This window comes from Bufo gargarizans, chromosome 7 (assembly GCF_014858855.1).
Source record: "Bufo gargarizans isolate SCDJY-AF-19 chromosome 7, ASM1485885v1, whole genome shotgun sequence".
Lineage (NCBI taxonomy): Eukaryota > Metazoa > Chordata > Amphibia > Anura > Bufonidae > Bufo > Bufo gargarizans.
The window spans coordinates 94,121,674-94,147,865 of record NC_058086.1 but is presented as its reverse complement, the minus strand read 5'-3'; the positions used below and the strand labels follow the sequence as shown (position 1 = coordinate 94,147,865).

The 26,192-nt window shown below is 45.2% G+C and overlaps 1 protein-coding gene across 5 annotated transcripts in view; it reads left to right on the top strand.

The window, feature by feature from the left end:
- Window positions 1-26,192, top strand: part of GORAB (golgin, RAB6 interacting) — a 255,671-nt gene that overhangs the window by 54,721 nt on the left and 174,758 nt on the right. For all 5 annotated transcript variants that reach the window (XR_006390885.1, XR_006390886.1, XM_044301549.1 and 2 more), the window contains exon 5: window positions 13,657-13,758. Coding sequence is in view for 3 of the 5 variants with exons in the window: in XM_044301549.1 (XP_044157484.1) it covers window positions 13,657-13,758 (102 nt within the window). In the remaining 2 variants the exon portion in view is untranslated. The remainder of the gene's footprint in view (window positions 1-13,656; window positions 13,759-26,192) is intronic.

Here is a 26,192-nt window from a genome sequence, read left to right as displayed (position 1 = left end):
CCCTTCCGTGCCCCTTCGCTGTGACTGACAGCTCTTATGCACGAGAGTGAACAGCCATCTGTCAGTCACAGCGAAGGGGCAGGGAAGGGGGCGTGGTTACCGTGACTTGAAGCAAGGATGCCGCTGCCTTCTTGACTTCAAGCATGTGTGGAGAAGCGTGCTGGGCATGGGATAAAACGTTTTCAGTACTTTTGCTGCATCTGCCTTCAGGAAGAAAGGAATCATCAAACACACTGCTGGCAGCTTGGGATGGTTTGGGGAGGTGACGTTCCCTTTAATCATTCAATATTACACTTTTTAGGGGGCAAAGTGACAAAAAAAAAGTCTATTTTGGCAGTTTTATTTATTTACTAGCAGAAGGACCCAGCTTTGCACGGGTATATTTTATCTTTTTCATTTAATGTTTGGGTGTGTCGTTAAGATATCGACAGTATCCCCCATAACAGTGACCTTTACATCACCCCGCCCCTTTAACAGTGAACTCCACAGTCCCCCGCCCTTTAACACCGCCCCCCCCCCCACAGTGCCCACCACTTTAAAATGGGACCTCCACAGCAGCCCATCCCCTTAACTTTGACCTTCACAGCAGCCTGCCTCCTTTAACAGTGAGTTTCACAGCACCCTACTCCCTTGACAGTGACCTCCTCAGGGACCCACCCACTTTACAGTGACCTCCACAGTACCCAACTGCCTTAACGGTGACCTCCACAGCAGTTGCGCCTTTAATAGTGGCCCCTGCCCCCTTAACAGTGACCTCAACAGTGTCTGCCCCTTTAATGCTAGAGCTATACAACGACATGTGTTGCGCAACATTTTGTCTCAACAGTTTTTATAATGATAGGCTATGGTGTTGCACTGCGACATGTGACATGCTGCGACTGTGAAGTGACAGTTGCAAAAAAATCCATCCAAGATGGATTTTTCTGCGACTGATATGTTGCTATCGCAGTATGGTTGCACAGAAGAAAATGGAAGGAGATCAGGCGGCACTGCTTCCACTGGTGTGGATGAACCAGACCGTAGTGCGGTACAGTGTACTTCACAGCGTGGTGCTCGGCAAAGGGAAGATGCAGACAGGGGATCGCAATATAAGAGAGAAATGTAACAAAGTTGCGGCACTCACCGAAGTATAAATGTCTTCTTTATTTAAACTTCCTTGGAAGATAGCTGAAGGATCCAGGGGCGGACAAAATGTTGCAAGCGGCGACGGCCGTTTCACGCGCGCGGGATTGCGCTTCCTCAGGCCACTGAACACGTCATCGCGCATACGTGCACTTTATACAGGTGGATAGGAGAACGGCCGACGCCGTCAGCAACTATCTCGCTCCCACGGATTAATTACACAATTAAAATACATGCAAACAGGTACAATTATTTATAATGAAAACCTATTCAATGAGTCAGCACCAAAATAGAAATAATTCAGGACAAGGGGAATGTCGGGCAGCACAAATACAAGAGTATAACATATGTGTTAAATTTCAGATAGCGATATTTAGGCTATCAAAGCCGAGTGGTGGCAATATAAAGGGTCGCGGGTACAGACCACCGCCACTACATGTACCCAGTCACGCTTATGCAAAAAATTTGCCGATGCGAAAAAGGGAAAAATATAATCGCAGTGTGTCACATGTTTCAGTGCAACACCATAGACTATCATTATAAAAATTGTTGCGCAACACATGTCGCAGTGTAGTTGTGCCCTGTGTGACTTATTGTTGTGTAGCCCTAGCCTAAAGCTGACCTACAGCAGTGAAGAAAAAAAGGCTGGGTTGTTATGGAAACCTGGAGTAAAACTGTGTGTATGTGGAGACTAAGGGCCTACGAGATTCTATTGGTTGGTAAGGGACATGTGACCGTGTGTATGGCAGTTGAGATATTCCCCAAAAAATAACCTGCATTAGCCAATGCAAGTCTCTCTTCATATCCCAAGTATGGTACATCCTAGAGAGCTGTTACCCCCACAAGGTTTCTTTCCAGGTACCAAGGGATGTGTATACCAGGTTGCGTTGAAATTGATGGTTGCGTTTTTTTGAGTGCTCATGGAACGAACATACATACATACATACATACATACATACATACATACATACATACATACCTGTAGTTAAATAACAAGACAGCATTACTAACTGAGCAAACTAAGTCCAATCTGTGTCTCCTGATTGACACTTTGTCGAGTCCCGGCCTCTGTGTCTCCTGATTGACACTGCTATTTTAGTATGGCTGTATAGCTGATGAGTGGGTGACTACTCCCCACGTTCCAGGCCGGGTCTTGACTGGCCTATAAAAAAACCCAGCCGGCAGTGTCAGCTGAGAGTGATTACCCCTCTAACAGAGGAGCTCTGGCAATCGCTGGTGTGGGAACTGAGCCCTGTGCTGGACTGAAAAGCTGAGACCTGTGTGTTGGGAGAACAGGCCACCTAAAGCTTGCATTTGGACTGCTGGAGGCAGAACTGCCGAAAAAGGTGACATTTTTGTTATGCACAAACTTTCTACTCCTTGTGAACAAACGCCAACCCTGCAAAGAGTGTTTTTTTTTTTTTTGTTTGACCTTAGGTTTGAATAAACACGGATTTTTGAACTTGTACTTTGCCTCTGTACTGCACCCACTTATCACACTATATAAATGAATTTCTGTCTGTCTGTTCTTTATGCACGGCCAAACAACTGGACAGATCTGCACCAAATTTGACACATAGGTCATAGGTACATTGGGTGTCTGGGAAGGTTTTAGACTAGGTCTCGGCTCTCTAGGACGTACCGTTCTTGAGAGATTCCCAAAAGAGGCAGATATGGCACCATCACATGACCCTTATCAGCCAATTGAAGCTCGCAGGTCCTCCAGTCTCGGCAGACAGTTTTACACAAGGTTTCCATAACAACCCAGCCATTTTTTTTCACTGCTGTAGGTCACTGTAGAAGGGGAAGGGCACTGTGGATTACACTGTTATAGGGAGCAGAATGCTGTGGAGGTCACAGTTAATAGGGGGTTGTCTCATGACAGACAATGGGGGCATATCGATAGGATATGCTCCCATTGTCTTATAGGTGCGGGTCCCACTGCTGGGACCTGCACGTATATTGAGAACGGAGCCCCGAAAGTAAGAGGGCACATGCGCAGCCGCCCTCCATTTATTTTCTATGGGACGGCTTAAAATAGCCGAGCGCCGGCTCGGCTATTTCCGTCAAGCCCATAGAAGTGAATGGGAGCAGTGGCCGGTCATGGGGAGCTGGCTTTGTGGTGGCCAGACCGGAGTCCTCCAGCCACCACCTTTCAGGGCTCCGTTCTCAATATAGGTGCAGTTTTCAGTGGTGGGACCTGCACCTATAAGACAATGGGCGCATATCCTAGCATTATGCCACCATTGTCTATGATGAGACAACCTTTAGTGGGAAGGCTGCTGTGGAGGTCACAGTTAAGGGGACAGTCCCGCTATAGAGGTCATTGTTAAGGGGCAACGTGCTGTAGAGGTCACTGTTAAGGGGGCGGGGTGTTATGGAGGTCGCATTTTAAATGAGTGGAGGACTGTGGAAGTCACTGTTAAGGGGTGGATTATTTTGGAAATCGCTGTTAAGGAGATGGAGTACTGTGGAGATCACGAATGAAGAGGTGACTGCTGTGGAGGTCACTGTTAAGGCTAGTTTCACACTAACGTTCGGCTGTCCGCTCGTGAGCTCCGTTTGAAGGGGCTCACAAGCGGACCCGAACGCTTCCGTCCAGCCCTGATGCAGTCTGAATTAGGGTTGTTGCGGGTATCGAAATTTCGATACCCAATCGATACTTTTGTCCCGGTATCGATACGATACCGGGATTTCCGTTTTTTTCGATACTGGGCTGCGCTTCTGCGCAGTCTAGTATCTCTGAACATGAGCGCGCTGCTATCGGCGCGCTCATGTTCTCTCTCAGCAGCACGGGGAGAAGGAAGCTGTCCTCCCTCCCCCTGTGCTGCTGCTGCTGCCGCTGCCACCAATGAGAAGCGAGGGGCGGAGGAGGGGCGGCAATGAGAAGCGAGGGGCGGAGGAGGGGCGGCAATGAGAAGCGAGGGGCGGAGGAGGGGCAGCGCCGGCAATGAGAAGCGACGGCCGAGGAGGGGCAGCGCCGGCAATGAGAAGCGAGGGGCGGAGGAGGGGCGGCGCCGGCAATGAGAAGAGAGGGGCGGAGGAGGGGCAGCGCCGGCAATGAGAAGCGAGGGGCGGAGGAGGGGCAGCGCCGGCAATGAGAAGCGAGGGGCGGAGGAGGGGCAGCGCCGGCAATGAGAAGAGAGGGGCGGAGGAGGGGCGGGCGCACTGCGCCACCAATGATAGGATTATTTCAACACAGAGCTGCGCCCAGCGATGCCCCAGCACTCACCATTAGTCCTGGGCGCCGCTCCGTTCGCCTGCAGTGCCCCATTACTGTCTCCTCTCCTGCTCCACATGCTGCTGATTACTATCGGAGCGATGGGAGGAGACATCAGCTTCACTAGTAGGCGTTCCTTCTCCCTGCGCTGCGATTGGACAGCGCTACAGCCAGGGAGAAGGAACGCCCACTAGTGAATCTGATGTCTCCTCCCATCGCTCCGATAGTAATCAGCAGCATGTGGAGCAGGAGAGGAGACAGTAATGGAGCACTGCAGGCGAACGGAGCGGCGCCCAGGACTAATGGTGAGTGCTGGGACATTGCTGGGCGCCGCTCTGTGTGGCCTGATAGTGAAAGTCTGGACTCATATACAGTAGTCAGTCTTTAACACATACAGGAGGCGGGTGCCGGCAGCAGAATCGCATTGCCGGCACCCTGCCCCTGACAGGGAGCTGCGATCAGCGGCAGTTAACTGCCGCTGATCTGCCAGTACCCGCCTCCTGTATAAAGAGGTAGTTATCATTGCACCCCCTCCCCTCAACCCACCCATCCCATTAAAATCATTGGTGGCACAGTGTGCCGGCCCCTCTCAACCCCCCAGTATTAAAATCATTGGTGGCAGTGGCCACAGGGACCTCTCTCCCCCCCCCCCCCTCATTGGTGGTGCAGTGGCAGCTTCTGATCGGAGCCCCAGCTGTGTAAGCCTGGGGCTCCGATCGGTTACCATGGCAGCCAGGACGCTACAGAAGCCCTGGTTGCCATGGTAACATCCCTGATGCTGTGTGCACAGAGCAGCAGGGACAGTGTGGAGTCCTATTCACCCTAATAGAGATCTATCAGGCTGAATAGGAAAAGGGATGAAAGATCCCAGGTTCTAGCCCCTAAGGGGAAAATAGTCATTAAATAAAAAGTGTAAAAAAAACAAACAAAAAACACTAAAATATGAAGTATAAATCACCCCCTTTTCCCAATTTCACATATAAAATATTTAAATAATAAACATATTACATCGCCACGTCAGAAAAGTCCAAACTATTAAAATATATAAAAAAAAATCTAGGTGGTGAATGCCGGAACAGAAAAAATAAAATAAAAACTGCGCGATTCGCCATTTTTAAAAATGAGGAATGCACGTGGCTTTTTTTGTTTATTTTTTTCGCGTGGTATCGAATGGTATCGAGTATCGCAATACTTTTTCATGGTATCGAAACCGAATCAAAAAATTGGTATCGCAACAACTCTAGTCTGAATGGATGCGGATCCGCTCAGACTGCATCTGTCTGGCGGCGTTCAGCCTCCGCTCAGCAGGCGGACACCTGAACGCTGCTTGCAGCGTTCGGGTGTCCGCCTGGCCGTGCGGATCCGTCCAGACTTAAAATGTAAGTCAATGGGGACGGATCCGTTTGAAGATGCCACAATATGGCTCAATCTTCAAACTGATCCGTCCCCCATTGACTTTCAATGTAAAAGTCTGGACGGATCCGCTCAGGCTAATTTCACACTTTTTTTCCCAATATAATGCAGACTGATCCGTTCTGAATGGAGCCACCGTCTGCATTAATATGAGCGGATCCGTTCAGAACGGATCCGATCGAACGCTAGTGTGAAAGTAGCCTAAGGCATCGGGGTAGTATGGAGATCACTAATAAAGGGGCGGGTTCTGTGTAGATTACTGTTAAGGGGGCAGGGTACTGTGCAGGTCTCTGTTAAGGGGTGGGCTGCTGTAGGGGTTACTGTTAAGGAGTTGGGGTACTGTGAAGGTGACTGTTAAAGTGGAGGTAACTTAAGGGGGAGGGGTGCTTAGGAGGTACCTGTTAAAGGGACATGGCGGTGTGATGGGGTCACTGTTAAGGAAGGCGGGTGGGGTGTTGTGGAGTTCATTGTTAAACGGGTGGGCCTCTGTAAATGTAAAAATGTAGGGGGTGGGCTGCTGTGGAGGTCAGATTTTTAAGGAGGTGGGGCATTGGGGGGGTTTAGTGTTAAGAGGTGGGGGGCTGTGGAGTTCACTGTTATAGGGGCGGGGTGATGTAGAAGTCACTGATATGGGGGATACTGTATCTTTTAACGATGTACACAAACATTAAATGAAATAGATAAAAAATACACCTGTGCAAAGCCGGGTCCTTTTTGCTAATAATATTTATCGCAATAAATGTATTAATATAGTTATTGTGGGAATATTTTTGGTTTCGCCAAACCCTATTTCATATAACCAAACCCATAAAACTGTCGTGGAATTCCCACTATATCATATGTAATATTGAATGGCACCATTAGAATCTGCTACTTGACCTACAAAAAGCAAGCCCTTTATATGGCTATATGAACGGAAAAATAAAATAAAAGGGCTCCCGGAAGACAGGTAGTAAAAAAAAAAAAAAAAGGAAAATCGCTTGATCAGGTTTATTTTTTTTGTTTTTAAGGGTTCAGTTTTCCTTTTAAAATATATAAATATAAATAGGTTTAGAGAAGGGCTGCAGTAAACAAATATTTTAGTAATCGAGTATTCTATCGATTATATTTCTCGATTCATCGAGTAATCTAATAAGAAAAGCCTCTTTAAATTAACTTGCGTAATGACGTTTTTCGTTATAAATACAATATTTTTATTTCTTACAGTGGTGGTATGGTATAGCAAATAATTGCACACACATGACATAAGGTTTCTTTCACAGCTGCAATATACATTCTGGTTCTGTCAGAAGAACAGCCAGCCAGAATGTACCATATCGGGTATAACTGGATACTGCCGGCTGCTGCAGCAATTGACTGTAATGGTGTAAAGGGTCTTGCCTTGTTACAGCATTCAAGCTAAGTTTGGACGATATCCAGCATGAATGCCAGAACATGGCCAGATGGCCTTGGATATGGAACACATTATAGTCAATAAGATTGAGAGCACTGCAGAGCATATAGCTGGTTGTATCCGGCTATACCCATTACGGTATACTCCAGCAGGCTCGGGTTATGTTGTGATTTGTGAACTCTGTGTCTCCGTCAGTCTATTCCGGTGGAGGATCGGACTGCTGGAGTACATCTGTCAAGCTAGATAGATGCCCTGGGCATCATGCCCATTGACTGTAATGGGGATCAGGACAAAAAATGCTGCACAGAGTGAGTAGTGAAGTGAGTCAGAGTCACATAGCATTTTTTTTGCCAGACTCCAGCCAGTCTCCAGCTGATCAGAGTTGACTGACTCCCAGTGTTGACACTGCAATGTGAAGTTAACTTGGCCTAAGCTAAGCTGTTAATAAGATGATCAAAATACTTTAACTTGTAAAAGCAGATTTCAAATAAAAATGCTAAATTACTAAAAAAAAGTAATCAAGTAAATTCACAAAAACACTACACCTTTCTATATGAAACATATACAATTATTTAAGAGGAAAAACTACAGACTCATCTGTAGACCAAGTATATAGGTCCAGCCCCAAACCAAAGTTACCAAACCCTCCTATAGAGCAACATATAAGAGGATAAGTTTAAACCAGGGTTCTGGATTACTCACGTTTCTGTAGATATCAGAATGTAGCTCATCATTATGTAGATGTGATACAGTCAAGTCAATCCTTGTAGGTTCCTTCCAAGACCAGCATATTCACAGACAATCCCTGGTGTTAATATGCTATATTACTCCGGTCTTGGAACCTACAAGGAATGAGTGTATATCACATCTACCTCTATGCAATGGTGAGAAATTCAGTATTGATATCTACAGAAATGTGAGTAAGAAGTGAACCCTGGTTTATGTATCCTCTTTATTATATGTCTCTCTCTCTCAGGGTTTTGGGCCTATATATACGTTGGACTACACATCATGATGACGTTTTTTCTCTTTTCTATATATATATATATATATATATATATATATATATATATATATATATATATATATATATATATATATATATATATATATATGTGTGTGTGTGTGTTAGTAGTGTTTTTGTGAATTTACTTTCACCACGGCAACAGCGGAATAGTGTTTAGTAGTAGTAAGACAAACATTGCCTTACCCTTTGTTGTTCAACTTCAACTCTGAACGACTTTCAGGCAACTTTAGTTCTGACTCTGAGTCTGTCTTCTTGCACATATTTTCTTCAAAGGCTTTCTGGCATTTTTAGAAGGCAAAAAGAAGAACTGATGGATGAGAATAGATTTATCAAAAGTGGTGTAAAGGAAAACTGGCTTAGTTTACCTATAGCAACCAATCCGATTCCACCTCATTTTCCAAAGGAGCTCTGAATAATGAAAGGTGTAATGATCTGATGGTTGCTAAACCAGTTGACCTTTACACCAGTTTGGATAAAGGCTATCTCCTCCTGAGGTACATATCAATATCATATGGTAAAGTGCATGTAGCTTGCACTGGCTTACACTAAAGCGGTGATCAGCAACCTCTGGCACTCCAGCTGTCTGGGAACTACAACTCCCAGAATGCTTCCTTCAATCACTTCTATAGGCGTTAGAACTAGAAGAACATAGCATGTTTGTTGCATGCAGGGAGTAGTAGTTTCACAGCAGGTAGAGTGCCGAAGGTTGCTGATTTGTGGCCTAAAGGATCATTTGGTGGTTACTATGGAGAAAAGTGAGCATATCCACATGCTCAGAACTGAGGCTGGCCCTGCGCTTTGATGCTATGTTTCTTGCTGCAGAAAACAGTCGTTCTGATGGCGTGGATGTTGCTGGAATACACAGAAAGGACTTTGCCAGCTTTGCTAGTACTGGATAGTGTGCTTCATTTGTTTTCCACCATGACAACGGATTCTCTTTCTTGGATACGGGATGTTCTCCAAAGTACATCAAGACCTCCTTCTGCACAGATTGGCTTAACTGCTGCTCTTTATCCTCTTCATCACTGGAGCTGGACTCTGATGATCCCAGTATGTTCTGGAGGAAAGATACCGCCGCATGATCCTTGGGCTTTGCTGCAGCAGGGTTATCTTCTTGTCCTCTTCTAGAAGAGGCTTCATCATGTTCACTGGACCGTGTCATTTCGTTTTTGGCAACAATTGCCATGGTCTGTACTGTGCTTTGGACCTTGAATGACTCATCTGCAGACAATAATTTCAGTTTCTTAAATCTGGGATCCAGAGCAGCGGCAATTAGGGCAGTGTTTGAAGATGAGTCAGATTGAAACGTAGACAGTTCTTGCCATCTAGTTGTGATCTGTTGTACTGCATGAGCCTGGTATGACATTAATGGTGCAGTCTCAAAAGCTAAACTCTGTATGGACTTCTTTAAGTTCTGCACTAGCTGTGGAAGTGCAGAGAGGGTAACATAGTTCTGCCCACTCAGAAATACCGTAGCTCCTTCAAATGGCTCAAGTGCCTGGCTAAGCTCCTCAATCAGGGTCCACTGTTCAGGCTTCAGATCAAGGTAGTGGTGTTTTCCTCTTGGAGTCACTTCTGGGTCTGAGAGAGCAGCAGTCACCGGCCATCTTTGTTCCAGCAATCTTGCTATCATGTGATAAGTGCTATTCCAACGTGTACTTACATCATGCACCAGCATATGTTGTGGCGTGCCTATCTGCTGTTGCTTCTCCTTTAGTTTTGTACATGCCAACTCACTCTTCTTAAAATGCTCAACAAGGCATCTTACACAAGCCACACACTTAGAAATAGCTTGGTGGTTCTATAGAGCGCTTTGCACAACTAAGTTCAGGGTGTGACCTGCACATCGCACCGATGCCCATCCATGTTTTTCTTGTAAAATCTTCATTGCTGCTACAACATTAGCACCATTGTCATGGACAACAGCTTTGACTTTCTTTGCTGGAATGCCAAATATGACAATAACATCCTCAAGCCACTCTGCAATATTTGCCGCTGTGTGCCTTTCTTCAAGTGGCATCGTAGATAGGCTGTAGGACTCCATTTCCCAATCCTTCCCAAGAAAATGACACGTCACCCCCAGATAAGCTTCTGTAGCAACGCTCGTCCAAATGTCAGTTGTAAGTGCAATGCTGTCAGTCTCCTTAAGAGTGTTCGTCAACTTGCCTTTGATGTCTTCATACCTTTTCTCCATAATTTTCATGAAGTAGGTTCTGGAAGGAAGAGTGTATCTTGGATTGAAAGTGGAAATCATCCTCTGAAAACCTTCATCCTCCACCATAGATACCGGGCGCATGTCTGTGACCATCATGTTCAGGATGCTGTCTGTAAGCTCAGCTGCTTCAGTTGAACGTGATGCAGCTGTCCACACATAGCTGTCCATACGTCGCTGTGATTGTGATGTACTGAAAAAGATGTTAAACTATTATTATTACAATACGAAGCATGTGTGGTGTGTGATTATGTAAAATGTTTGATTTACTTACCTTGGGTACGGTCCGCTCGGTGAACTAGTAGTACATGCGTAAACTGGGTGTTTTCTGTTCAAATGTTGAAGCATTGATGTGCTATTATGGTAGGCTAGTTCGCTTTTACAATAGACACACTGTACGGACTTTTCTTTCTTTCTCAGCTTGAAATGATCCCAAACTTTGGACACTCTGTGCCGTTTTCTCTGTCCTGTCTCTTCTGATCGCCCCTCTGCGGCCTCACTTATATTTTCTCTCTCTTTCTCCATTTCGCAGTTGAAAGTAAATTAATACTTCTTTAGGCCTTGCCTCTTGCTTTGTGCAACAATTAGTAAAACTTAAGTGATACAGTCACACCTTATGGGGGGGTAAAAGAAGAATTTCAGAAACATCATCGGATCAAACTACCCCCCTTCCCCAATCAGAATATCACCTTTCAACTTCACACAGATCTCTCCATCCAAACCAATAACGTTACAAGGTGCCATTGCAATTTGCCAGCGCCAATGTGCCTCCATTAAACCTTCTCCAGAGTCTAATAAACCAATAACTTTATATATGCCACGAAGATGGCTTAGGCTGTATAAAGTTATTGGTTTACTTTGGAGGGGTTAATGGAAGCACCTTGGCAATGGGCATGTATAAAGTTATTGGTTTGTAGGGGTTAATGAAAGCACCTTGGAGGTGCCTTCATTAACCCCTGAGGGGTTAAAGGGAACCTGTCACCGGGATTTTGTTTATAGAGCTGAGGACATGGGTTGCTAGATGGCCGCTAGCACATCCGCAATACCCAGTCCCCATAGCTCTGTGTGCTTTTATTGTGGAAAAAAACCGATTTGATACATATGCAAATTAACCTGAGATGAGTCCTGTCCCTGACTCATCTCACATACAGGACTCATCTCAGGGTAATTTGCATATGTATCAAATCGTTTTTTTTTAAAGCAATAAAAGCACACAGAGCTATGGGGACTGGGTATTGTGGTTGTGCTAGTGGCCATCTAGCAACCTATGTCCTCAGCTCTATACACAAAATCCTGGTGACAGGTTCCCTTTAACGAAGGCACCTCCAAGGTGCTTTCATTAACCCCTCCAAACCAAAAACTTTATACATGCCTAATGCCAAGGTGTTTCCATTAACCCCTCCAAATCAATAACTTTATACATGCCCATTGGGCATGTATAAAGTAATTGGTTTGGAGGGGTTAATGGAAGCACCTTGTCAATGGGCAATTGGGCATGTATACAGTAATTGTTTTGGAGGGGTTAATGGAAGCACCTTGGCAATGGGCAATTGGGCATGTATACAGTAATTGGTTTGGAGGGGTTAATGAAAGCACCTTGGAGGTGCCTTCATTAACTCCTCTCTAAACCTAAAACTTTATACATGTCTATTGCCAAGGTGCTTCCATTAACGCCTCCAAACCAATAACTTTATACATGCCCATTGCCAAGGTGTTTCCATTAACCCCTCCAAACCAATAACTTTATACATGCCCTGATGCCCATTGGTTTGGAGGAGTTAGAGGAAGCACCTTGGCAATGGGCATGTATACACAGTTATTGGTTTGTAGAGGTTAATGAAAGCACCTTGGAGGTGCCTTCATTAACCCCTCTCTAAACCAATAACTTTATACATGCCAAGGTGGTGCCACCATTAACCACTCTCCATCTGCCTCTTTTCTATAAATCAATTTACAGTGAGTGCCCCCCCGATTCCCCCCTCCCCTGGAGTGCCTCTGGTGCTGTTAACTTAAATTACGGTACCTAATGGCACTGGCACTAGTGAGGAGGGCGCAGCCGCAGGCACATGGAGTCTGGACCGAGGCAATCTTCATCCCAGCATGCACTGGGACCTTAGGTGACGTAACAAACACATCGTTAGCCAGCGTGCTGACGATGTATGTGCGCAACGGCGCATTATGCAGAGTCCCGCCTGCAGGGCGGTGCCATCTCTCTTGACTCCGGACGGAGGAAGCGGTGAGTGAGACTCTTAATTTCACTCCCGCTCCGTGATCATGTGCTGTACACGATTACTCGATGCAGGGAAACAGCATCGAGGATTTTTTTGACTCTATTTAATCGAAGTATTCGAATAATCGTTTCAGCCCTAGTTTAGAGTTACTGTAGGTTACCAACTGTATCCAGGTCACCTTGCTGTTTGTGGATGGGCCCAAATAATTTTTGATCAAAAAATATCTGTTAAGAACCTCTGATTGCATATTAGATGAGGTGCTAGTTTGTATATCACACACAGTTGAATTATACTGCTGTGCCTGTTTGACTTTTTTCCTTTTAATTGTGATTTTGTGCACCTGATCCCTCTACTTCATTAAACCACCAGAGAACGTTTAAGTAGAAAATATATTTTTTAATTTTGTTGTCTAAACAAGGGGTGCGTCTTATAGTCTGAAAAATACAGTAAGCATCTCCTAAAGGAACAGAGTTAAGCCTAACATTTTTGGCCTTATGACAGTTGTGTGTCACTTTGATCTTACAGGTGCGATGTACTTTTGACTTCTTTAATTAAAGGGGTTGTTCAGGCAGTATATATTAATGACCTATGCCCAGGCACCCCCACCAATCAGCTGTTTGAAAAAGAGGCAGAGCTCCATGCGAGCGCTGCTTCCTGTTCATTACACTGTGCATTGTTCCCCTTTCAGCTGCGGTGTTATATAATTATAAGTACTGGCTCCATTTACTGACATTTCTCTTCAACAGCTGGTCAGCAGGGGTGCCAGAGGCCAGACTGCCGTTGATCAGATGACAACCCCTTTCAGTACTTTTTTATATAGCTATTCAAAAAACATAACCCACAGTTCAGCCATCTAGCATATTGCAATATTTAGTAAAGAACTGAGTTTTTTTTAACTGAGTTGTCATTGCCATTTTGCTGGATGTTATATTTTGCTTCACAGTTAATCCTCGAGGTAAACATTTGATGTTGTGTGCTACTTGTTTTATGTTGATGATAAATGCAGTGAAAACTGACATTTAATTATTTTACAAACAGGAAAGAAAAATCTTGCTTGAAACAACTTCAACTAAAGCAGCGCTTAATGGAAGAAAAAAATAAACGCAAGAAAGCTCTACTAGCAAAAGCAATTGATGAAAGGTGAGATGAGCTCTCTCTCTCCCTCTCCCTCTCTCTCCCTCTCTCCCCCCTTAGTGACCACTCATACTGGTTTTGAGAGCCTCAGCCCCGCTCTAACAGCCCGGACCGACATGAGTGCCGATCTGAGCTGTTTATCACTTTACATGCTACTCCCTCTGTCTCCTATCGGCATTGCGCAAATGCGATCGTGAGGTGCTGGTGTGTGAAGGCTGCCTGGGCTCTGATGTAGGCCCCAGACCAGCCTTGAGTAATTTCCAGCAGGCTGCGCCTCTCTTGCACAGCCTGCTGGTTAACCCCTTCACGACCGCAATCCGTATATATACATGATAGCTGCACATACTCCGTGCAGCTACGACGTATATAAACGTTCTGGCAGTACTGGATTAAAGCTTCTGCCCCTGTCCTGCTGCTGTCACGGACAGCAAACAGTTCAGTAATGCTGGCAAGGGACTAGTCGGAGTTGCCCCTTGCCGGCAATCGATCCGATTGGTTAGTCTGTGCAGACTAACCAATCGGATCGCGACAGTGAAAAAATGGGGGTTTCACGCTCTGATCTGCGCTCTGCAGATCAGAGCCTGAAATCAAATAGTGTCCTCGTGCCCCCCCCTTGTGTCCGCCTGCCGCTGACTGCTGAAGCTTATCTCCTGCCTCCTGCCCTGATGCGGTCTGCCCCATACATTCCTCCTGCCCCCATTTCGTGATGCACCCCCCTCAATGTTGGCCATGACACCCCCCCCCTGCCCCCCCCCCTGCCCCCCCCGGTGGATTTGATTTCAGCTTCATGCCCCAGCCACCTCAGGAGAAATCTGACTACCGTGCTGATGATGCCAATGTTATGCGTGACCGAGATCTTGAGGTAGACACCACCCTAAAGAGCCTGAACAAACAGATGAAAACATCTGCAGTCCAGAGGGTACCAGAAAGAACCCTGGCCGCACCTGCCGTGACCTGAAGATGTGCCACTCTGACTGGGAGAGGCACCCCCCCCCCCTTTGGTTCCAGCACTGCCCCCGATGCCGTGGGGTCCCCCTGCTATGTGTGATGGCGGCGGCTCCATTCCTGAACCGCCACCATCAGCAGAGAGTGTCAGCTCTATGCTGACACTCTGCTGTAACCCCATAGATGCCGCGGTAGCGGCATCCATGGGGTTAATAGAAGGAGGGGGCTCCCTCTCTCCACCATCGGGGCTGCCGAGCTGCGATCTTCGAGATCCAAGTGGGACTTGATAAAAAAAAAAAAAGTGAAAATAATAAAAGTCAATAAAAATGTAAAAAAAAATAAAAAATTGCCTTTTCCTATAAATGAAAAAAGTAACAACCTGCTCTATAAAAATAGCACACGATCGATCTACCCTGTCGGATGAACCTTGTAAAAAAATAATTATAATAAACGGTGCCAAAACAGCCATTTTTCAGTTACCTTGCCTCACAAAAAACTTAATATAGAGCAATTGAAAATCATATGTTCCCCAAAATAGTACCAATAAAACTGGCACCTTATCCCCTAGATTCCAAAATAGGGTCACTTTTTGGGAGTTTCTACTGTATGGGTGCATCAGGGGGGCTTTAAATGGGACATGGCATCTAAAACCAGTTTAGCAAAATCTGCCTTCCAAAAATCGTACAGCGTTCCTTTCCTTCTGCATCCTGCCGAGCGCCCTTACATCAGTTTACGACCACATGTGGGGTGTTTCTGTAAACCGCAGAATCGGTATAATAAATGTTGAGTTTTGTTTGGCTGTGAACCCTCAATGTGTTAAATAAAAGAATGTAATAAAATGGAAAATCTGCCCAAAAAGTGAAATTTTGAAATTTCATCTCCATTTTTCTTTAATTCTTGTGGAACACCTAAAGGGTTAACAAAGTTTGTAAAATCAGTTTTGAGTAACTTGAGGGGTGTAGTTTCTACAATGGGGTCATTTATGGGGGGTTTCCACTATGTAAGCCCCACAAAGTGACTTCAGACCTGAACTGGTCCTTTAAAAAGTGGGTTTTGGAAATTTTCTTAAAAATTTTAAGAATTGCTTCTAAGCCTTCTAACGTCCTAAGAAAATAAAAATTACATATCCAAAATTATGCCAACATAAAGTAGACATATGGGAAACGTTAAGTAGTAAATATTTTATTAGGTATGAAATTGAAACCTTGAAAATTGTGAATTTTTCCAAATTTTTGATAAATTTGGGATTTTTTTTCTTAAATAAAAGGTGAAATATATTGACTCAAATTTATGACTATCATGATGTACAATATGTCACGAGAAAACAATCTCAGAATGGCTTGGATAAATAATAGTGTTCAAAAGCTATTACAAATGTCAGATTTGTAATTTTTGACCTGGACACTGGGGCATCAATGACCTTTGGTCATGAAAGGGTTAATTTCAGAATAGCATTGCCATTAAAATGCAATGCACTATAGCAGTGATGGCGAACCTATGGCACGGGTGCCAGAGGCGGCACTCAGAGCCCTCTCTGTGGGCACACACGAAATAGTCTATGGTGTACCAGTATTCCTTAGACTTTCCCTGCCATTCACCAGCGCAGGGCGCACTATGAACAGCACAGAGAGTGCATTGAATGTAGGCGGGCTATTATAGCTAAATGATAAAGTACATGGAAGATATACTATACTGGACTGTAGTATTCAGGTTAAATTGCTGTGTTGGCACTTTGCAATAAATATGTAGGTTTTGGGTTACAGTTTGGGTTCGCCATCACTGCACTATAGGGATAGTGCATTGCATTTTAAAAGCAATCAAAAAGATATGTTATAGTCCCCTTGTGGGATTATTGTGGTAAAAAAAAGATAAAAAATAAATAAATAAAAATTATTCAACACAAAAATCCCATTAAAAAAATTGCGCAGTTTTTTCATTGAAAATACACTTTTCAATTGAAAAAATTAAAAAAAAAAATCCCCTTCCCCATATGTTTGGTATTGCCGCATCCGTAATGAACCGGACTACGTAAATTATACCCTACGGTGAATGTCGTTAGAAGAAGAAAACCCCCCCCACAGAATTGCTAATTTATTCTTAGTTGCCATTGAAAAAAACATAACAAGCAATCAAAAAAAGCCATTTACTCCAAAATGATACCAATGAAAAATAGAAGTTATCCCACAAAAATCAAGCCCTCACACAGCTCCATATAAAGAAAGTTATGGGTCTTGGGAAGTTGTAATGCAAAAACATTTTTTCTTTCAAAAAAAAAAAAAAAAAAAAGGGTCTTATTGCAAATAAAAAAGTAAAACGTAAAAAAAAAATATATGTATTTGGTATCACTGTAATTGTACTGACCCAGAGAATAAAGATATTATGTTATATTCTACTGAAAAATGAACACCGTGAAATTTATAATGTAAAACCGTTTTGTGATCCCCATAGAAGTAAATGGTTCCCTATACAGGCCGCAAAGTAAACCGAACAGAAACGTAAAAAAAAATATGTTGTTGTGTATGAGTTCTAACTCGCTCTCCTTCACCTTGCTTGGCAAGAGTTAAAGAGGATGTATCACATGTTTATTTAGTTTTGTTAGTGGCTAGTAAGGGAACTGGGAGCTTTAAATTCTTTCCTTCATAATGTGCTTGAGAACATCAGTTGCTTTGTGGAGATGTAGAATTGGTACACAGTTCCATACAGTGTTATTTTGATAATGTTCTAATCAACGTTGTGGCAAGAACCACTCAACTAAGTAAAGAGAAACGACAGTCCATCATTAGTTTAAAAAATAATAACATAGTTTGTAATACGGAAAAAACACAATAATCCATCCAGTTCAGCCTGTTATCCTGCAAGTTAATCCATAGGAAGACGAAAAACCCCTGTGAGTTACAAGCCAACGTCCCCCACTTAAGGGGTGAAATTTTCCTTCCCGACTCCAATAAGGCAATCAGAATAACTCCCTGGATCAAAAAACCCTCTCTAGTAGCTATAGTCTGTAATTGTAATATTACACTCTGGAAATACATCCAAGCCCCTCTTGAATTCTTTTATTGTACTTGCCATCACCACCTCCTTAGGCAGTGAGTTCCAAAGTCTCACTGCTCTTACCGTAAAGAATCCTCTTCCATGTTTGTGTACAAACCTTCTTTCCCCCAGATGCAGATGATGTCCCCTCGTCAAAGTCACAGTCCTAGTTATAAATAGATGATGTGAGAGATCTCTGTACTGACCCCTGATATATTAAAACATAGTTATTAGATCTCCCCTCAGTCGTCTTTTTTTCTAAACTGAATAACCCTAAGGCTACTTTCACACTTGCGTACGGGGTTCCGCTTGTGAGTTCCGTTTGAAGGCTCTCACAAGCGGCCCCGAACGCATCCGTACTGCCCCAATGCATTCTGAGTGGATGCGGATCCGCTCAGAATGCATCAGTTTGGCACCGTTTGGCCTTCGTTCCGCTCAGCAGGCGGACACCTGAATGCAGCTTGCAGCGTTTTCGTGTCCGCCTGGCCGTGCAGAGCCAAACGGATCTGTCCAGACTTACAATGCAAGTCAATGGGGACAGATCTGTTTGACGTTGACACAATATGGTGCAATTGCAAACGGATCCGTCCCCCATTGACTTTCAATGTAAAGTCAGGAGTCCCTAATAAAATACCATCAGATCAGAGTTTTCTCCAAACCGATGGTATATTTTAACATGAAGCGTCCCCATCACCATGGGAACGCCTCTGTTAGAATATACCATCGGATTTGAGTTAGGCCTCATGCACACGACAGTATTTTTTCACTGTCCGCAAAACGGGGTCCGTTGGTCCGTGATCCGTGACCGTTTTTTCGTCCGTGGGTCTTCCTTGTTTTTTGGAGGATCCACGGACATGAAAAATGAAAAAAATCTAAGTCAAGTTTGCCATTGAAATGATAGGAAAAAACGGACACGGATCACGGACACGGATCACGGACACGGATGACAATCTTGTGTGCATCCGCGATTTTTCACGGACCCATTGACTTGAATGGGTCCGTGAACCGTTGGCCGTGAAAAAAATAGGACAGGTCATATTTTTTTCACGGCCAGGAAACACGGATCACGGATGCGGCTGCCAAACGGTGCATTTTCCGATTTTTCCACGGACCTATTGAAAGTCAATGGGTCCGTGAAAAAAAAACGGAAAACGGCACAACGGCCACGGATGCACACAACGGTCGTGTGCATGAGGCCTTAGATCGTGAAACTCAGATCCGACAGTATATTCTAACACAGAGGCGTTCCCATGGTGATGGGGACGCTTCAAGTTAGAGAATATACTAAAAGAACTGTGTACATGACTGCCCCCTCCATCCCCTGTTTTTAACTCATTGGTGGCCGGGGGGAGGTCGGCCGCACTGGCCACCAATGAGTTAAAAACAGGGGAGGGAGGGGGGGCCGGCCGCACTAGCCACCAATGAGTTAAAAACAGGGGGGGGAGGAAGGGGGCCGCCCATACTGGCCACCAATGAGTCAAAAACAGGGGAGGGAGGGGGGGCCAGCCGCACTGGCCACCAATGAATTAAAAACAGGGGAGGGAGGGGGGGCCGGCCGCACTGGCCACCAATGAGTTAAAAACAGGGGGTTATGGTCTGCTGCCTGGCAGCACCTGCCAGGCAGCAGGGGGCAGTCATGTACACAGTTCTTTTAGTATATTCTAACTTGAAGCGTCCCCATCACCATGGGAACGCCTCTGTGTTAGAATATACTGTCGGATCTGAGTTTTCACGAAGTGAAAAATCAGATCTGAAAAAAAGTTACGCAAACGGATCTGATCTGAACGGATGCTAGCGTTTGCATTATAGGAGCGGATCCGTCTTTACAGACACCAGACGGATCCGCTCCAAACGCAAGTGTGAAAATAGCCTAATTTTGATAATCTTTCTGGGTACTGTAGTCCACCCATTCCAGTATTTACTTTAGTTGCCCTCCTCGAAACCCTCTCCAACTCTGCTGTGTCTGCCTTATTCACAGGAGCCCAGAACTGTAAAGTGGCAGGACTATGTTCTCATCATCATGCCCCTTTAGATGCACCCCATAATCTTATTGGCCTTGGCAGCAGCTGCCTGTCACTGGTTTCAACAGTTAAGATTTTAGTGGATAGCAAACTTAAGTCCTTTTCCATGTGGTACCCAGTGTTTTACCATTTAGTATGTATGGGTGTCTTGTATTATTCCTCCCCATATGGATAACCTTACATTTTGTCAGTGTTAAACCTCATCTGCCACTTCTCTGTCCAAGCCTCCAATGTATCCAGATCCATCTGTAGCAGTATATTGTCCTCTTCCGTGTCAATTACTTTACACAGTTTAGTGTTGTCTGCAAGAATTTATATTTTACTGTGCAAGCCTTCTACAAGATCATTAACAAATATTTTGTTAATAAATAAATTGAACAGTAGTGCCCAATACTGACTGTGACCTAATCGGAGTATGTACCGCTAAAGACCACCCTTTGTTTTCTCTCTCTGAGCCAGTTACATACCCACATAGACACATTTTCCCCCTGTCAAAGCATTTTCATTTAATGTACCAACCTTTTATTGGCACAGTATCAAATGCTTTAGGAGAAATCAAGATATATGACATCCATTGACTCGCCCTTATCCAGTTTTTTATGATTGCATTTTACTTATTTTGGGCTAAAAAGCATTTTTTTCAGTTGGTCTTTATTAAAAATATTGATCAGTTCTGTCACAAAGGGTTAACTGTCTAGCTCTGTGAATGATACTTTCACTTTCTTTAAACCTTACCTCTTTAAAAGGTCATAAACACTTATTTAAAGGGAACCTGTCGCCGGGATTTTGTGTACAGAGCTGAGGACATGGGTTGCTAGAAGGTCGCTAGCACCTGCGCAATACCCAGTCCCCATAGCTCTGTGCTTTTATTGTGTAAAAAAAATATATAACAATTTGATACATATGCAAATTAACCTGAGATTACTCCTGTCCCGGACTCATCTCAGGTTAATTTGCATATGTTTCAAATCGTTTTTTTTTTACACAATAAAAGCACATAGAGCTATGGGGACTGGGTATTGTGGATGTGCTAGCGGCCATATAGCAACCCATTTCCTCAGCTCTTTACCCAAAATACAGGTGACAGGTTCCCTTTAAGCCACATTCTTATTAGTAAGATAAGAATTGAGCTATAATGAGTGTTTATAAAGTCAGACATCATAGATAAGGAGTGAGAGAGAACAGAGTGAAAATACAGAGCCTGCCACTATAGAAACTCCAAGGTTGCCCAGAGACCAGGGTTCAAATTTTTTAAATAAAGACCAAATGAAAAAAAATTATTTTTATCTAACGATGAGTACAATTTAATATAAAAAAATTGCCACAAACGTGTACATACCCTTTAAATTAGTTTGACAGGACGGATTCCTCATGAAGACATGCTGATATGCCATGAAATACTTATTTTCATTAAGATACGCCAAGATAGCAAGATATAAAAAATATTTAATAGATTCACTTTCTCCACATCACACTCTGACTTTTTGCCATTTATATAATTGAAGAACATTTTAGGGCTAGTTTTACTCTCTTTGGCAATGAGTCTCTCTGTCTCCAGCTTGGCAGCTTTTATCTGTTACATATTCTATTTTTTTCTTTATAGTTTTTTAATGCTTCCTACTAATTTCCTGTTTTTAGTGATTTGAAATGCTTTTTTTCTTTTTGTTATTTATTGCCCACTTTACATCTCTATTTATCCGCATAGTTTCATTTTTTGTGTGTCTGCCTCTGATAACAGCAATGCCATTTGCAATCTGTGCCAAAAGAAACTGAGTCGTGGGAAGTCCAACACCCACCTAGGTACAACTGCTTTGCAAAGGCACATGATCTCACATCACAAACGCCTATGGGATCAACACATGATGACGAGTAAAAGCAGCACACAAGCTCAAAGCCACCATCCTCCTCCTGGTCCAGCATCTTCAGCCACGTCAACCACTGCTGTCTTCCTTGCCCCCTCTCAACCACCCGCCAGTTCCTGCTCATCTGCCCACAGTCAGGTGTCTGTCAAGGAAATGTTTGAGCGTAAGAAGCCAATGTCACAGAGTCACCCCCTTGCCCGGCGTCTGACAGCCGGCTTGTCAGAACTCTTAGCCCGCCAGCTTTAACCATACCAGCTGGTGGAGTCTGAGGCCTTCAAAAAATTTGTAGCTATTGGGACACCGCAGTGGAAGGTACCCGGCCGAAAATTTCTTTGCACAAAAGGCAATCCCCAACCTGTACTCTATTGTGGAAAGGGAAGTCATGGCATGTCTGGCACACAGTGTGGGGCAAGGGTCCATCTGACCACTGATACCTGGTCTGCAAAGCACGGTCAGGGCAGGTATATCACGTACACTGCGCATTGGGTAAACCTGCTGACAGCTGCCAAGCATGGAATGCGTGGCTCTGCAGAGGAGTTGGTGACACCACCACGACTTGCAGGCAGGCCTGCTGCCACCTCCTCTACTCCTCCTGCTCCATCCTCTTTGCTAACCTCCTCGGCTGAGTCCTCATCTGCTGCTGCCTCTTGCTCCACACCAACTGCACTCCCCAGGGGCTATTCCACACCCCAGAGCCGACAGTGTCACGCCGTCTTGGGGTCGACTTGCCTGAAAGCAGAGAGTCACACCGGACCAGCACTCCTGTCCGCCCTGAAAGCACAGGTGGATCAGTGGCTGACACCGCACCAACTGGAGATCGGCAAAGTGGTGTGTGACAACGGAAGCAATTTGTTGGCGGCGCTGAATTTGGGCAAGTTGACACATGTGCCGTGCATGGCACACGTGTTGAATCTGATCATACACCACTTTGTGTATAAGTACCCAGGCTTACAGGACGTCCTCAAACAGACCAGGAAGGTGTGTGGCCATTTCAGGCGTTCCTACACGCCCATGGCGCACTTTTCCGATATTCAGCGGCGAAACAACATGCCAGTGAGGCGCTTGATTTGCGACAGCCCGACACGTAGGAATTCAACACTCCTAATGTTAGACCGCTTGCTCCAACAAGAAAAAGCTGTCAACGAGTGTTTTGTATGACCGGGTTGCTAGGACAGCCTCTGCAGAGCTGGGTATTTTTTTGCCACGTTACTGGACGCTCATGCTTGTAGGCTCATGCATCCTTTTGAGGAGGTGACGAGCCTAGTCAGTCGCACCGAAGGCACCATCAGCGACATCTTCCCATTTGTTTTCTTCCTGGAGCGTGCCCTGCGAAGAGTGCTGGATCAGGCCGTAGATGAGCGTCAAGAGGAAGAGTTGTCACCATCACCACCAGAAACAGCCTTATCGGCATCGCTTGCTGGACCTGCGGCAACGCTGGAAGAGGAGTCAGAGGAGGAATGTGGCTTTGAGGAGGAAGACCAACCACAGCAGGCATCCCAGGGTGCTCGTTGTCACCTATCTGGTACTCGTGGTGTTGTACGTGGGGAAGAACAGACCTTCAATGAGATCAGTGAGGACATCCAAGCTTGTGCAAATGGGGTCTTTCATGCTGTCATGCTTCTGTCAGAATGCACATCAGTGCTGCAGCTAGTCGATCGGTTGGTCCACCTGGAAGGTAAAAAAAAACAAAAACAAAAAAACAGGCCGCAACGCAATAATTTTATTAACTTAATAAAAACGTTTGAACAGAACATATAAACTTTAACTTTTTGAACTGAACATTAACCTTTTTGCTTACTGGTGATTTTTTGGTTTGCAGCAGCTCTGTGTGTAAATGGGCCCTAATAGCCCTGTGTGCCTGTCCTGGTGAGATGTGATCCCTATGGTAGGTGTACCTGTGTGTGGTACTTCCGGAAACACTCCCCTAAGCATAGGGCAGGGTGCTCAGGGCAGTCAGGACAGAAATAGCGGGTGTCACGCCTTATTCCACTCCTGCTACAGACACGACATCTTTTTTGGGGTGACGATTTGGTTGAGGTACCAGCAACGACATTGGGGAAATGTCGCTCGTGTAGACGGCTAACTACACTGGTGGATGGGGCCACGGAACCTCCTGGGTACAGGAGGTTCTCGATGATCTCTTCCTGAAATTTGAGGAAGGATCGTGTTCTCCCAGCCTTACTGTAGAGAACAAAACTATTATACAGAGCCAATTGAATTAAATATACAGACACCTTCTTATACTAGCGTCTGGTGCGGCGGGACACTAAATACGGAGACAACATCTGGTCATTGAAGTCCACCCCTCCCATGTGAAGGTTATAGTCGTGGACTGAGAGGGGCTTTTCAATGACACGGGTTGCTCGCTCAATTTGGATTGTCGTGTCTGCGTGAATGGAGGTGAGCATGTAAACGTCACGCTGGTCTCTCCATTTTACCGCGAGCAGTTCTTCGTTACACAAGGCAGCCCTCTCCTCCCTTGCAAGACGGGTGGTAACGAGCAGTTGGGGGAAGCCCGCGCAACTAGTTCGCGCGGTGCCACAGCAGCCAATCTGTTCTAGAAACAAATGCCTAAAGAGGACCACACTTGTGTAGAAATTGTCCACATAAAGATGGTACCCCTTGCCGAATAAGGGTGACACCAAGTCCCAGACTGTCTTCCCACTGCTCCCCAGGTAGTCAGGGCAACCGACCGCCTCCAGGGTCTGATCTTTTCCCTCATAGACACAAAATTTGTGTGTATAGCCTGTGGCCCTTTCACAGAGCTTATACAATTTGACCCCATACCGGGTGTGCTTGCTTGGGATGTATTCTTTGAAGCCAAGGCACCCAGTAAAATGTATTAGGGACTCGTCTTTTGCTCTGGGGTATACAAATCTGCAAATTTCTGGTTGAAGTGGTCTATGAGGGGCCGAATTTTGTGGAGCCGGTCAAAAGCTGGGTGGCCTCTGGGACGGGAGGTGGTGTTGTCGCTAAAGTGCAGGAAACGCAGGATGGTCTCAAATCGTGTCCTGGACATAGCAGCAGAGAACATGGGCATGTGATGAATTGGGTTCGTGGACCAATATGACCGCAATTCATGCTTTAGTTTAGACCCATGTTGAGGAGAAGGCCTAGAAAAAATTTAATTTCGGAAACTTGGACTGTTTTCCACCGGCAATGCTGGGCATAAAAGCTTCCCGGGTTGGCGGTTATAAATTGTGTGGCATACCGACTTGTTTCTGCCACAACTAAGTCCAAGAGCTCCGCAGTCAAGAACAGCTCAAAAAATCCCAATGCCGAACCGATCTGAGCTGTCTCAACCCGAACTCCAGACTGGGCGGTGAAAGGGGGAACTACAGGTGCGGCTGAAGTTGGGGACTGCCATTCAGGATTTGCCAGCACCTCAGGGACTCTAGGGGGTCTACGGGCCTGTCTGTGCGGTGGCTGCGACGGGGTGCCTACTGCACGTGCCACCGTACCAGCTTTAACTGCCCTTCTGGTGCTCGCCACTGCACCATGTTGTACGGCAGTGCTGGTACTAGGTCCAGGATGGGCTGCGCTGCTGGTGTATGCCTCACCACGTAATCCGCCAGCCCCACTCTGCTGCCCTTGAAGTGGATCCTGCGCAACCTGTGGTCTAGCGACACGGGGCCGGGTACGCCTGGTGCTATCAGGGACCTCAACCTCCTCGTCCGAACTTTGAGTCAGACTGCCACTGCTTTCTACAGGTTCATATTCTGACCCGCTAGATTCATCAGATGAGGGTTCCCATTCCTCATCCGACTGGGTCAGAAGCCTGTAGGCCTCTTCAGAAGAATACCCCCTGTTTGACATTTGGGCAACTAAATTTAGGGGTATTCCCTGAGACTACCCAAGAAAAAAAGCAAGCCTGTCTTACAAATGGGAGGCTAGCGAAGTACCAGAGGCCGCTGCGGTTGATAAAAAATATCAAAACTGATTTTTTTTTTTTTATCGCTGCAGCGCTTGTGAAGTGAATGTGCAGTGATAAAAAAAAAAAAAATTTTTGTCACTGCGGCGGGGCAGGCGTGGGTGAACGCACGTGTGGGCGAGCGATCAGGCCTGATCGGGCAAACACTGCGTTTTGGGTGGAGGGCGAACTAAGATGACACTAATACTGTTATAGATCTGACTGTGATCAGTTTTGATCACTTACAGATACTATAAAAGTACAAATGCTGATTAGCGATACGCTAATCAGCGAATAAGTGACTGCGGTGCGGTGGGCTGGGCGCTAACCGATCGCTAAACTACCTATCCACGGGGCCTAAACTATCCCTAAAACCTAACAGTCAATACCAGTGAAACAAAAAAAGTGACAGTTTACACTGATCACTTTTTTCCCTTTCACTAGTGATTGACAGGGGCAAGAAGGGGTGATCAAGGGGTTAATTGGGGTACAGGGGGGTGCTCTGGGGCTAAAGTGTGCCGTTTGGTGTACTCACTGTGAAGCCTGCTCCTCTGCTGGAACCAACCGACCAGAAGGACCAGCAGAGGAGCAGGGAAGCCATTTAACACATCATATTTACTAATATGTGTTATATGGCTTCTGATTCGAAATTTAAAAAATCGCCAGCCCGCC